The 12784-nt window shown below is 39.6% G+C and overlaps 5 protein-coding genes, 1 long non-coding RNA gene and 1 pseudogene across 7 annotated transcripts in view; 1 reads left to right on the top strand and 6 right to left on the bottom strand.

The window, feature by feature from the left end:
• Positions 1-10667, bottom strand: part of LOC6733850 (potassium channel subfamily T member 2) — a 97415-nt gene extending 86748 nt beyond the window's left edge. Inside the window, exons 1-2 of one of the 2 annotated variants that reach the window (XM_039292655.2) lie at positions 10104-10667; positions 5808-6476 (exon numbers count right to left, since the gene is read on the bottom strand). In XM_039292655.2, the coding sequence (XP_039148589.1) occupies positions 5808-5887 (80 nt within the window). In that variant the 5' untranslated portion in view covers positions 5888-6476; positions 10104-10667. The remainder of the gene's footprint in view (positions 1-5807; positions 6477-10103) is intronic. The other variant, XM_039292657.1, reaches the window with a different exon arrangement.
• On the bottom strand, positions 338-1094 carry LOC27206623. The gene has a single exon (XM_039292660.2). It carries the CDS (start codon positions 1092-1094, stop codon positions 624-626), a length of 471 nt encoding a protein of 156 aa, XP_039148594.1. The 3' UTR covers positions 338-623.
• Positions 1554-1880, top strand: LOC123327144. The gene is made up of 2 exons (XR_006541638.1): positions 1554-1670; positions 1724-1880. It is a non-coding gene; the product is annotated as an uncharacterized LOC123327144 (long non-coding RNA).
• On the bottom strand, positions 2158-2592 carry LOC27208813 (annotated as a pseudogene).
• On the bottom strand, positions 2762-3421 carry LOC27206420. Its single transcript, XM_016174475.3, is given in 2 exon segments — positions 2762-3247; positions 3249-3421. Coding segments are annotated over 2 exon segments (600 nt in total). The 5' UTR covers positions 3363-3421.
• On the bottom strand, positions 3558-4328 carry LOC6733859. Its single transcript, XM_016182376.3, has one exon. The coding sequence runs from the start codon at positions 4040-4042 to the stop codon at positions 3605-3607; it is 438 nt and encodes a 145-aa protein (XP_016026884.1). The 5' UTR covers positions 4043-4328; the 3' UTR covers positions 3558-3604.
• Positions 4384-4827, bottom strand: LOC6733860. Its single transcript, XM_002080868.3, has one exon. It carries the CDS (start codon positions 4825-4827, stop codon positions 4384-4386), a length of 444 nt encoding a protein of 147 aa, XP_002080904.1.
• Positions 10668-12784: the final 2117 nt, after the last annotated feature.

Genomic DNA, 12784 nt, shown 5'->3' on the forward strand with positions numbered 1-12784 from the left:
TGGGGCACAGGATCGCGTCGTTTGGGTGGCATAGGTAATAACCTTGAAGCATTGGGGAACCATTCAACAAGCGCCGGAGCTTACTAAGCCGTTTATAACCGATTTCAGGTAGGGAATCCTGGCCAGGCGGGACGTGCAGGCATCCGTGACACAGTGAACAGCCACGTCACGAGTTCTGGGCCCTGGGCCATGGGCCATGTGCTATGGGCCGGGCCGGGCCAAGTGGTTGGGACTACGTGGCATTATAAAGGCAACAGCCACGGCCACTTGCGCACGTCGCAGTCAGCTGAGCAGGGAAGAGCCGTGCGAAATTGGCAATGGCTGGGGCGGCCGGGCTTATAAAAAATTAAAATGTTTACGCTACATTAAATGCAAAGAAGGCATTGCCGGCGAATTATGATTTTGCGAGTGCCGAAACGCACACGGCCGTTCCACACATAACGGCACCTCTGGGAGTGAGTGGCAACAACGTTGCGTATGAGCAACGAGTGCGCACTACGCTGCGTATGAGCAACTTGCGTCCTAGTGTGCGGAACTTATGAAGTAATGACTGCTAACTACACGGCATATGAGCAACTCAAGCTATTTGCACAGCACACCACCACCCGAATTTGCAAATGTTTTTATTTGATACGCACAATTTTATACTTCCACAACATTTCCATAACGAATGGCGCTCGACTTTCCGCCATTCTCACACGCATCGACAGCTGGAAGCGTCCAGGTGGATGGATGCTGGGAATCATTGACACTGTACCCTCATTTTTCAGGTAGTAAACCTTCGGCTTGATGGGGCACTTAAAGTAACTGCTATTGACCACGAGGTGGTTGTAGACCTCACCAAACAATTTGAAGAGCAGCGGATTGTTCAGAAAGTCACAGCCCTTTATGTTCTCCATCTTATAGAAAATCCTCTGGGTCTTAACTACTTTCACTGTTATATCGATGGTGAAAGCAGGTGCCAGTTTGACCACTCGAAAGGTATAAAGCAGTTTCGTGTTCGGAACTTTGCGGAAATACTCAACGTAATCGTGGTCACAATTCGTCTCCAGTGACTCCAGGATGAACTCGATGTTGCCTTTTTGGAAGACCATTGGCTAATGTAATTTCAAACATTTAATTTGAGTTTAAAATATGCTTTTGAAGAGCTCATACCTGATTTATTGCTAATACTGAGTGTATGAAAAGCAACCGGAAGAAAAGAATCAAACATCCAATGAAAGCCATCATATACCAACTGACCAACTGCTTTTATTTTCTGACAACAGTTCGACTGATGAACACTTAATTGCCCACAAAACCAATTAATGATTAAAGATAAGCTTGATAAGCGAATTAATATAAAATTGCCAGCCACATTTGTTTATTACCAAGGTAAAGATACTTGCATGGCATACTACTATTTCTAAAACTACTACTTTTACTAAAATTCTAAAAGTTAATATGACAACTTTAAGTCGGATAGGAGAGTATATGTGTAATTATGGAATATAAATATGATATGATGCTTTTCATTTTTCCCAAAGGGTTTTTTAGAGCACTGCGTATTTTTTCATTATTATATCCCAAACAACAGTAGACCATACAAAAGTACTCAACATAATATTGATCACAATACTTTCTACCAACTTCAAAGGGAAGTCCGTGTTGCCCTTTTCAAGGAAATTTAAGTATATCAATATAAATTATTTGGTAGTCGGGAAATACCTCGTTTTTTTTGCAGCCAGAACGGCGAGAGAGAACAGCCACTGAACGCCATGGAACTGCAACTGAATAAATGTTTATATTTTTTCCACCTCAATTCGATTGATGGTATATTAATTGGCCGCAATGCAATCGTTCAGCTGGAAAATTACTTAATAAATTTTACTTAATACCAATTACGCATGGCGCGATTTAAAAAAGAGATTTAACGAGAGCGTTTCATTCGTTAAAGTTAAATAAAAAGGAGTTTTTGCGCAATTCTACCAATACATATTTTAAGGCGTCGAAATGGCAAAACTTCACACCAATATTTCAATACCCCTTAACTGATTGTCAATCAGAAGTTGCTTGAAGTACAGGCAACTTAGCCGACACATTAGTAACTTTCTCCATAATCACCACAAACTACACAAACTTATAAAGTGCTCCACACAGCTAAAAAGGCAAATTTCTTTACGTGATGCTTTCCACTTTATACTTTCACAACAGCTCCATAACGAATGGGCATTTTTGTAATTTTTAACCGCATCGTTAGTTAGAAGCGTCCAGGTGGATGAATGTTGAAAATCATGGATACCAAACCCTCATTTTTCAGAAAGTAAACCTTCGACTAAATGAGGCACTCGAAGTAACTGCCATTGACCACCAGCTGCTTGTAAATTTGGCCAAATACTTTGAAAGGTAGAGGGTTGTTTAGGCAGTGCCAACCCCTAATGTTCTCCATCATGAAAATATTCTTTGCGTTTTTATCACTTTAACTGGAATATCACTGCTGAAGACAGGTGCCAAATTCATCAGTCTATTTGGTCAGAAAGAAAAAAAATGTTTTAAATAATAGACGTTGCAATTTGTTTCTAGAAACTTTAGGATGCAACACATGTTTCCTTTTTTTGGAATATTTACAAGATACTAGCTGTTTTCAACTGTATATACTATTACTTATGAAGTTCAAAATACAGAGAGACATAACAAAATTGAGATATGAGCTTAATTCCCAATTGCTTCTAAATAAATGAACAACTTTTATTGTTTTGAAGAGACAAAGCTGACAATATATTTATTTGATGCGCACAATTGTATAGTTGAGAAGCATTTCCATAACGAATGGCTTGCGACTTTCCTTCATTTTTACACGCATTGATAGTTGAAAGCGGCCAAATGGATGGACGCCTGGTATCATGGACATAATGCCATCCGTTTTCAGATAGTAAACCTTCGGTTTGATAGGACACTTGAAATAACTGCCGTTGACCACCAAAGTTTTGTATGACTCGCCAAACATTTTGAATATCACAGGATTGTTAAGAAACTCGCAACCCTTGAAGTTTTCTATCTTGTACATAATTCGATGTGTCTTCAGCACTTTAATTGTTATACTGATGGTAAAAGCTGGGGCCAACTTGACGACACGAAAAGTATATAGAATCTTAGAGTCGGGCACTCTATGGAAATATTCCACGAAATCATGATCACATCTGGTATCCAGCGACTCTAGGCTGTATTCTGCATTGCCCCTTTGAACGGAAATTGGCTGCGGATGTGTTGTATATATATTTTACTAAATTTAAACAAAAAACTGAGTTTACCTCATGTTTTTCTACGAAAAACAGTAAGCCAAATAGGCAAAGATAAAAAATACGACCACTATTGACAGCCATGGAACCTCAACTGGCTAAACGATTTCATGTCTGGGATTCAACTGATGAGCTATTAATCGACTTCAAAAGCAATTAATCAGGAGAAAGATAACTTAATAACAAAAGCGGAAAAAAACAGTTTAATCTCTAACAATCTTTTAATGCACTTTAAGCACTTATTGGTAATACTATGCTAAAACAAAGTAGCATTCAATTGAAATGTGATTGGAAAACTGCAGTCTTTATTTGAATGAAATCCCTATTTATTTAATTCGGGCTACACTGTATACCCACAGCATTTCCATCACAAAGGGGTGCCTACTTTCTTGCATCCTGACGCGTATGGTGATTTGGTATCTTCCAGGTGGCTGGAACACCGGCAACATGGCCACGGAACCCTCGTTCCTGATGAAATACACCCCCGGCTTAATCGGGCAACTGAAGAAACTGCCATTTACGACCAACCGTTTGTATACAGTTCCGAAAACGCGATTCATCAGGGGATTCATCAGGAATTGGCAGCCATCAAAGTTATCTATCTTGTACATAACTCTCTTTGTCTTCACGACCCTCACAGCGAAATCGATGGTAAAGGCTTTGGCCAGTTTTACAACACGAAAGGTGTAAATATCCACCGTGTCGGGAGCCTTACGAAAATACTCCACAAAATTGTGATCACAACTGGTCACCAGGGATTCCATGATAAACTTGGAGCCTCCCCTTTTGAAAACAGGCGGTTGCTGTGGTACATGTAAAGAAAATCAGTGTGCTTTTGGCTACTTCACAACGATACTACCTCATGATCCGCACCTAAAACCACTGCGCCGATCCACAGAATGGTCCACAGACATCCAACGAAACTGAACTTCATTTTGGAACTAAACAAACAAACCATTATCAACAATTTGCCAAGTGTTCGAAATATAAATGAGCTAATAATTGTGACATCTGCACGTTTAATTAGGGGGAAACATGAACATTCGAAACTCATCGGGTGCTAGTTTTTCAAAATGTTTGTGACATATATTGGGCAAAATAAGATTCATATACGCCTAACACGATATCGCCAGTTGAGCTCTGTAAGCATATTGCCCTCCTTTTCAGCCTTTAGTTTGACATACAATCGAAACATTCCAGGTGGATGAAACATGGGCACCTCGACTTCTCTGACACTATTGCTCAGGTAGTAGACACCTGGCTGGACGGGGCATCTAAATACCGTGGAATTGCCAACAAATCCTTCATAGATCACCGAGTAAACCTTGGACATCAAGCGATTATTTAAGAAGTTACAGATGGCCAGGTTTTTGATATTGTAAATGGTTCTGTTTGAGCCCGCGTTCTCAATGCGATTGTCCAAAAAGATGTTTTTAAACCACTTGGTTGAGTTTATCATCATCATGGAAGATTCTCCTGGTACCAAACCAAAGTATTCCACATTCGATCTATTGTATTTCAATTCCAAACCTAAGCACACGGCTTTCATTTTCTGCTCCTGAATAAAATAATATTGTAAAATACTTTAATTAGCTAATAATAAGCAACTTACTTTCGCCTTCGATCCCATTGTAATCACGCAAAGACTCACAAAAAATGTGATAGATATGCTGTGGTCAATCATTGGATTATAACTAAATTAACTGAGCATTCACTGAAAGCTGAATGTCGACCCAAATAAAATATATTAAAAACCCATAACGATTATCGCAGTCATTTCGTTATAGCGCTGAATGTGTAGAATAGCGATATGGTTTTCAGTTTTTATGATTGGAGCGCACAATAGCTAAATCAAATTATTCGCGACCCCTTCTCTGCTGTGAATCCACTTTGGTTTTTGTAATTTCGTGGCACTGAAGTGGCACTCAAACAGAATGGCAAGAGCTGCAGATATTGATTGGTTTCGGGGTTCTCCTTTTTAGACAGGTTTTCATGCGAAATGTTCGATTTTTAAAAACAATTGCATTGGGGGCGAATGGGAACAGGTTACCAAATCGCTACGCTGCGTGTGTTTGCTTTATATATTCAATCAAACGAATTTTTCCTGCAGTTTTTAGAAGCGGATTAAGGTATCTCATACTGAATACCACTTTTTAGCACTTCGTATTTAAGAAGTTGATTAAATTACAATCGTTTTAGTTTCACACCACACATGGTGCACCCAACTAATTTCCCAACCCTTTCGATATCTAGGTCACTTTATCTTAGACTTCGACTGACGTAACGAGCTTTAAACATTCGCTTGAATAATTGAGAAGACAGGACATTGGCGTTATAATCCGCCTTAAGTAAAAATCGATTAATCGATCGCTGGTAGCAGTAGTGGTAGAAAATCATTTTGCCAATTGCAGTTGGCGAGTGTAATTAAGAATCTATTTTCGGAAGTAGCAAGCAAATGGGGATACGCTAACTGCTGCACCGCCAATGGGGCGTATGCGCAATGCCAATATAATGTACATTTCCACTCACCTTTCGCCGTCGTCGTTGAATGAGAAATCGCCCAGTAATAGATCTCGAAAACGATATCGTGGTTGTATAAGGCGCGACATGTTGCTATTGTTGATGTTGCTGCTGTTGCTGTTGCTGTTGCTGTTGATGTTGCTGCTGTTGCTGTTGCTGTGTATGGTGGTGCTGTTGTTTGTGGTCGTTATGGTGGGCACTCTCAGCTCGGTGATGGTCTTGGCCGCTGCCTCGCCAGTTCCCTCACTTATTTGAATATCACTAAAGTCCGTCACATTAATTAAGCACTCATCGGCAGGTGCGTATGCCCGCCGCCCCAGCTGCTGCTGCTGCTGCTGCTCCTTATCCTTATCCTTGCCCTGATCCAGGAGATGCCTCCGTCCTGCGACGAACTCATCGTCACGCGGCGCACTTGTGCCCGTCAGCAGATAGCCGCCAGTGGCCCGATTGGGCCGCGGCGAGCGTAGGCGCGTCCACAGATTGGCGAGTGTCCTTCTGGTCGAACAATGCCCCTGCCTTCAGCCCGTCCACCTCCTCTGCAGGCTGGTCGAGTGCCCTCCGCGGAGTCCGGCTCTGACGGTTCTTTAATTAAACCAATGGCGCCCGAGAATTTATTAGCATTACAACGGCCTCGCGACAGGTGCGTGCAGGTGTATCGATCCCGATTCGGACATGGCTCTGGAAATATGCACAAAAAAAACGGAAGTAAAGGAAATCAATAAGGAAAGTACCCAGCATTTATTTTACTCTACTTTATTGCATGTGTATTGGCTAGTTTCGAGTCATGCCACAACATTTTGCTGTTTAATACACATTTTTTGGGAGATTCTATACATTACACTTAAGAATTGCAAGACTAGCTTGAAAATCGTATAAAATATTACTTAAAAAATCAACCATTTCCACTAGACATTTTAGGCTTAACCGCATCGATCTGGCATTTTAGAAATCCTTTCGGCTTGGCCCATTAATCCAGTCTGTCAGCAATCCAATTCACGTCAAAGGGCAACAAATTCAATTCAAACAACACGCGCAAACAAGCGACAAGGACCAACAAACAAACAAACAAACAAACAAACAAGCAAGCAAACAAACAGATAGCCAAACAGACAGTTAGACATATGAGTGAGAAAGGTACGAAGCTGGCCCATAGGCACAGAATATATATATCTATATATATAGATGCGGATGCTTCAGAAATCCGGGCAGGCGAATCAAATCGTCAGGCTCAGACAGTCAAAACACACACAGGACACAGATTGCCGGCACTTGAAGGCACTCGGAGGCACTTGCTCCACTTGTTGTTGTCTGTTTCTGAAAAATGTACGCAATTATTGCCGCCAGGACGAAAATGAAGTAGCAGTAGTGGGGGCAGAGGGGGGGGGGGGGGCAGATGGGCAGGTGTCCTTTGCCTTCTCCGAATGCGCTAAATAAATTTCCCGCCCGTTTGTTTCGCACATTAATTAGATTTGCTCCGGCAAGGATCTATGTCGTTGTGTCGCTCCTCACAAATTTGGCATATTTATGCGACTGGCAAATATTTCACTTAAAGTGTTTTTTAATTAGTTACAGCAAATTAGCGCTGGCGAAATTAACAAATTTGTATACAGCATCTGTCGCTGGCAGTGGGAAATTCCCCAACAATTCAGCTGCTTGTCGGCAAATTAGTTTTTCAATTAGATTTATAGTGCTCTGTTGGAATTAAAGTTTCAGTGAAAATTAATGCGCATTCAAGCAGCTTCAAGGATTATTTGCTAAGCATGTTTTATTTAGGGGCTTAACAAAATAATTTAGCTGTGCAAATAAAGCTGCAAAGTTACTGATATTAAATTTCCATTCTCGTTTTCAATTTAGAAACGAAATATATACAAATGCTTGGTATTTGTGAACGTTCAACGCCTTGATATACATATTTATTTATTGAATTTCTGCTTAAGATAAAGATACTTTAATTCAAATAAACACATGTTTTATGTTTCGTTCTGCGGAAACAAATCTGTTGTATTTGTATTTCAATATTGATTTCCTTCTATCTGGTTGGTTAGTTTGCCAATTTGTTTAGCGATAAATGGACCTGCTTCCTGCGCCGTGCGGAACCCATTAAATTTCTAATCATAATTTATGAAATGCCACCACATCGAGCGGTCCTTTCATTGTTATATGTATGCATGTGCCAGCCAGCCAAGAAGATATGCCATAATGTCTTAATTATCTTTTTGGTCGCACACAAAACGATTTGCTAGCCCACGCATAGATGGATATTTTTCGGTTTTTTGTAATTTATAGACTGCTCTTAGGCCCGAAAGTGAGAGGATCCTCCGAGCGGACAGATAACAAATTATTGTTTTCCATGCACAGGATGGAGGCACGCTTTCCATTATTTCCCCTAAAAAGAAAAGCTACACTTTGCGTGCTGAAAAGGGCTTGGGTAGGAAAGGGGGGAGGGGGGCTAGCCCTATTTCCTATTGGTCTCTGTGGGTGTATTCATCAACAATAATTGCCCAGACCTGTGCTCCTAAGCCTTTCGCTCTTGCGTGTCCCGTTCAGTTGGCCCTAACCTTTTCTTCATACACTCGGAGAATAATTGCGTTAAAAAGGTATCCTTAAAATATAATTCTTAAAAAAAAAGTTCAAAACTTCACTGTATAGATGAGCACTTGCTTAATTATTATTTTAGGTATCTTCATACTTGTGCAAAATATGGTATCACTAAACTTCACTGTTAACCAACATTGAGAATAAAAACTTGTACAAAATATGGTATCACTAAACTACTTATTAACCATTATTGAGCATAAAAACTTTGTCTAATGCACATATCACATATATATGTATATAGATATTAAAATATCCAGAAAATAAATTATGTATTCCTTTACGACAATACACCTATTTTGCATGTGCATTTTCCGCGCTTTCATTATCAACACTGTGGGCGAGGGGATTTTCTTGGCGTCTTTGTTTTTCCAGGTCTTTATTATTCTTTGGCCTATACAATGTCCCGCAAGAAGTCGTCGCCAGTTGTCTTTGTTGTTGTCTTGCTTGTTGTTGTAGCGCTTTCCTTTGCTGTTGTTGCTGTTGCACAAGTATTAACCAAAGGACCCCGGAGCTGCTAAACAAGACGCATCCGCGGAAAGTCCCCCACCCACCCCCTCTGTACATCCACTCGTTATTATTATTTTCGTTGGTTTATTTTTTTGTGACACTTGGAATATTTTATAACAAAAACTTGACCCGCTTTTCCAGGAGCGCAGGAAATCCGCATTTCCTGTCCCTTACCACGCCACACACCTGCTCATCATCAACTGCTGACTTATTGTTTTATTTTCTGGTTGTGTTTTATCATTGTACCTCCCCCAACCCCCCTTGCTACAACTACATACATACATATACATACATACTCACACTCCAACTTTTCCTGTCGCTTTTCCACGTTCCTTTAATCCCCGTTTTTATTTTTTAACTTCTTTTCTCAGCTGCGCAGCGGCGCTTAATTAAAATTAACATTTCATGAAGTGCAAAAAAATACAAAGAAAAACATTCGCGGGCGTACAAATGACGCTTACCAAACAAAAAAAAAGGTGAAAATGAAATAAAAAGTTTGCTTAATCGTTTCATTAATATTTAAGGCTTATGGCGGTCTGATCTGTCTAACGGTTTTGGGTCCCGCTGACTTTCAATTTAAATGCGATTTTACTCTTGTTTGTGCCACCTTTTGAACCTTTAAATAATCTCGAATAAGCTGTTAATTGTATTTAAATGGTTTATTCAATGGGCATTTTCATAAAAAACACTTTAAATTGTGTGTCTGTTTTATTGCGCAACTGTAGTTAAAGTTATTTTAGTATTTCCTTATTTTAAGAATTTAGTTGTTTTTCTACATGATGTATTCTAGCAATCTTTACTTTTTATTGTTATATTTTTAGCAATATTTAAACAATTATATTTAACAGTGTTATTGCCCAAAGCAAACAAGTTTTAAAAGTCATATATAGTAGGTATTAAGCTAATTTAATTCAAATGGCCAGCTCTATGTTTAATTGCCTGCCCAACAAAAAGCATTACCCACTAAACAATCCTTTAATTACTTTCAACATGAATTACTAGAGCAACTTTAAATATTAATTGTCGCTACGAAAGAGAACATTAGGCTAAGTACACAAGAGCTTGTACATATGAATAATAACATTTGTACCCACACCTCACGTGCACATAAATTGTTGCTTTTTTTTTGTTTTGTTATTTTGGCGACATTCGTAATTGAATGCATTATTCAATGGCCGCCGAGGGAGTATGTTTTCGTACCTTTTTTTATAGCACTTTAACACTTTGATGGCCAACGGGTGCCAGCGGGCTTAAAGCAGTTGGGCCGGGCGATGTAAATGTCTTGGCATATTTTATGAGGACAGTTGGCTGGCAACTTTTCGCCGAATTTCGGAAAACAACTTTATCGTTGCATTTACCATTAGGGCGCTGGTCAAGGGAAAACTTTTACGGCGCGGCGATCAGATCACTTGGGAAAACGCTCCGTTCGACTGGGTGGATAGTGTTGAAGATGATTTGTTTGTAGGCTCACATGTTTGGATTAGTTGACAAACAAACACACACGAGCGCACCGCATGGGCAAACACAAGTGGAAAAGTTTACGCGGACACAAAGTTTTCGCCGCCTGCCAAAAGGTGTGTGCACTTTGTCAGAATATGCGAGTTTACTACGAAACGGGGCGGTCCCTAGGCCCAAAGTCGGCGATACGATAAGACAAATATGGCAAAAACACAGTTTCGAGGACCGTTTACCGTTATGTTTGGAGCGCTCAGCAACCGCACGCGCGCATCGCTAAATTTGAACTGAGCCGGAGCGCCAAAAAGCAAACCAAAGCGAAAGCAAAGAAGGAAAGAAGGAAGGCAGAAAGGAAAACATGCGGCGTGGGCGAAGGCGGTGCTTATCAAAATCAGCTGTTCGGAAGCTGACTTCAAGCGTTAGCTTTCAGGCGAAAAAGCTCTTCCAACAGTCAGCGATGCGGAAATAGGACAGCTTTTGGAGCACTAATATGATTCTCAACCAAAATATTGCTTGATATATATACGTTTGTAAACCATTTTGTCATGCATCACAGTTGTAAAAAAAAATCGTCTGGTGGGTCATACTTTCAGGCGAAAACAAATATTTATATACATTCTTTTGGCGGTGGGTTTCTTTCTGATTGCTATTTTAAAAAGTAACATATTTATAAGGATAGTTTTTATCAACGATATGCAAGGCCAAATTTAACTTCTGTATTCAAACCTTTTTAAAGGTAAAGTATTTCCTACGACAAGATAAGAAAACAAAAGTAAATAACAAAGTAAGCGCTAAAAAATTTCGCCAGATTCGATTACTTTCTATCTTTCCGTACTAATAAATAATAAAAGTAACATCGCCACTAAAGGTGTATAATAAATTACCTTTATTTCCCTAAAAAATCTTTGAGGAATCGGCGGCGGGAATTCATAAGGATTCGAAGCGACGAAGCAAGTTTGATTTTTTTTCAATTAAGCAGCTAGGAATAAGGAAGAATTCCGGGGAGTTTCTTAGGGAATTTAAATGTTAGGTTAATTACAAGATATTCATGAGGAAAATGCATATGTATATGTGCCTGAAAACCGAGGAATTCCCGAGGAAATCCTTGCGTCTCTAAGTAAAAATCCTCATAAGTTTTAATTAAGAGAGGTCGTCAGAAACAACATTTTTTTTATTGTTGTTATTATTAGCGTTGTTTTTTCAAGTGAGCTTAAATTAGCTGGGTTACGAAATATCGAATTTTTCGATATAAGTTATTTTTAAACTAATTTAATAATATTTAATAATTAATTGTTATTTCTATGCCGGTCATTACATTTTTAAGGTTGGACAAACGATAAAAACAAATTATATTTTCTGTAGATGCACGCACATTCCCAAATCTAGACTAACACAGTCTGCTCCCTTTCCGATTAAAAATACCAACACGAAACTGATAAATAGTGGAAAATTGCTACAAAATGTTTATTATAGAGACGAAGGTTTTTGGATTGGTTCTTAGATTAGACTTTATAACTAGCACTCCCTTACGACCGTACTAGTAAATTGAAATTATATACATTGAAATAATATCGAGCTTTCGGAAGTGAATCCGATTGCGGTAACGGTAACCCTCTAAATAAATTGAACAATATATCATAATATCCATTATGACGAGATCTTTTATTTTAACCATATGATTCCCATTTGGGTTGCTTTCATGCCTACTGTCTTTTGCCTTCTGAGTTAGCAATCTGCCAATCCGACTTCCCAAAACCCAATCGATCTATATGTGTGACTTACTGAGAGAAAACCTACGCTGGTGTGCTTATTTTCGATTGACCCACGCACACAGTCTCATGATTTCACTCGCTCTTCACTTTCAATTGGAGGCTCGTTTTGTATACGTGAACGGGAGAGCCGTGCGATCTATGGAAGTGTGCGATTCTTGCAGGCACTCACAAATACCATCACATTGTTCGGCGCTCTCTCGCTCTCACTAACCAATCCGGCTATCGGTGTGCCTGTATGTTTGCTGATGTTGGTTCTTCGCCTATATTCACCAATACCATTTAACTTTTAAATGCTCTCTGGTTCTCTGTTTATGTTTGAAGCCGCAAAACTGCCAGCTGGACCAGATCAGCTGTTGCTGATGTTAGATGCTAAAGGAGTTTGCGCCTATTTGCATTTAAAATGAGATTAATGGAGAACTAAATAAGGAAAACTGAACTTTATTCTAAGATACTTCCAGAAGCATTTCGTCTCAAAGTCCAAACTATATGAGACCCCAATCAGTAGAGGCCCCTGTCGAGTTTCACACACATGGCACCTTGCACAAGGTCTTCTCACTCAACTGCAAAGCAAACTACTCCACAATCTGTTCAGTACTGTTAAATAATCTATTCTCAGAACATTATACTACAAACAAACACGCGCGTTGAGGCAGC

The sequence above is a fragment of the Drosophila simulans genome, chromosome 2R (assembly GCF_016746395.2).
Source record: "Drosophila simulans strain w501 chromosome 2R, Prin_Dsim_3.1, whole genome shotgun sequence".
Classification (NCBI taxonomy): Eukaryota; Metazoa; Arthropoda; class Insecta; order Diptera; family Drosophilidae; genus Drosophila; species Drosophila simulans.

What these genes read in the sequence shown, in the direction of transcription:
- LOC27206623 (XM_039292660.2), bottom strand. Translation starts at nt 1,094, where the DNA reads ATGGTCTTCCAAAAAGGCAACATCGAGTTCATCCTGGAGTCACTGGAG.
- LOC6733859 (XM_016182376.3), bottom strand. Translation starts at nt 4,042, where the DNA reads ATGGAATCCCTGGTGACCAGTTGTGATCACAATTTTGTGGAGTATTTT.
- LOC6733860 (XM_002080868.3), bottom strand. Translation starts at nt 4,827, where the DNA reads ATGAAAGCCGTGTGCTTAGGTTTGGAATTGAAATACAATAGATCGAAT.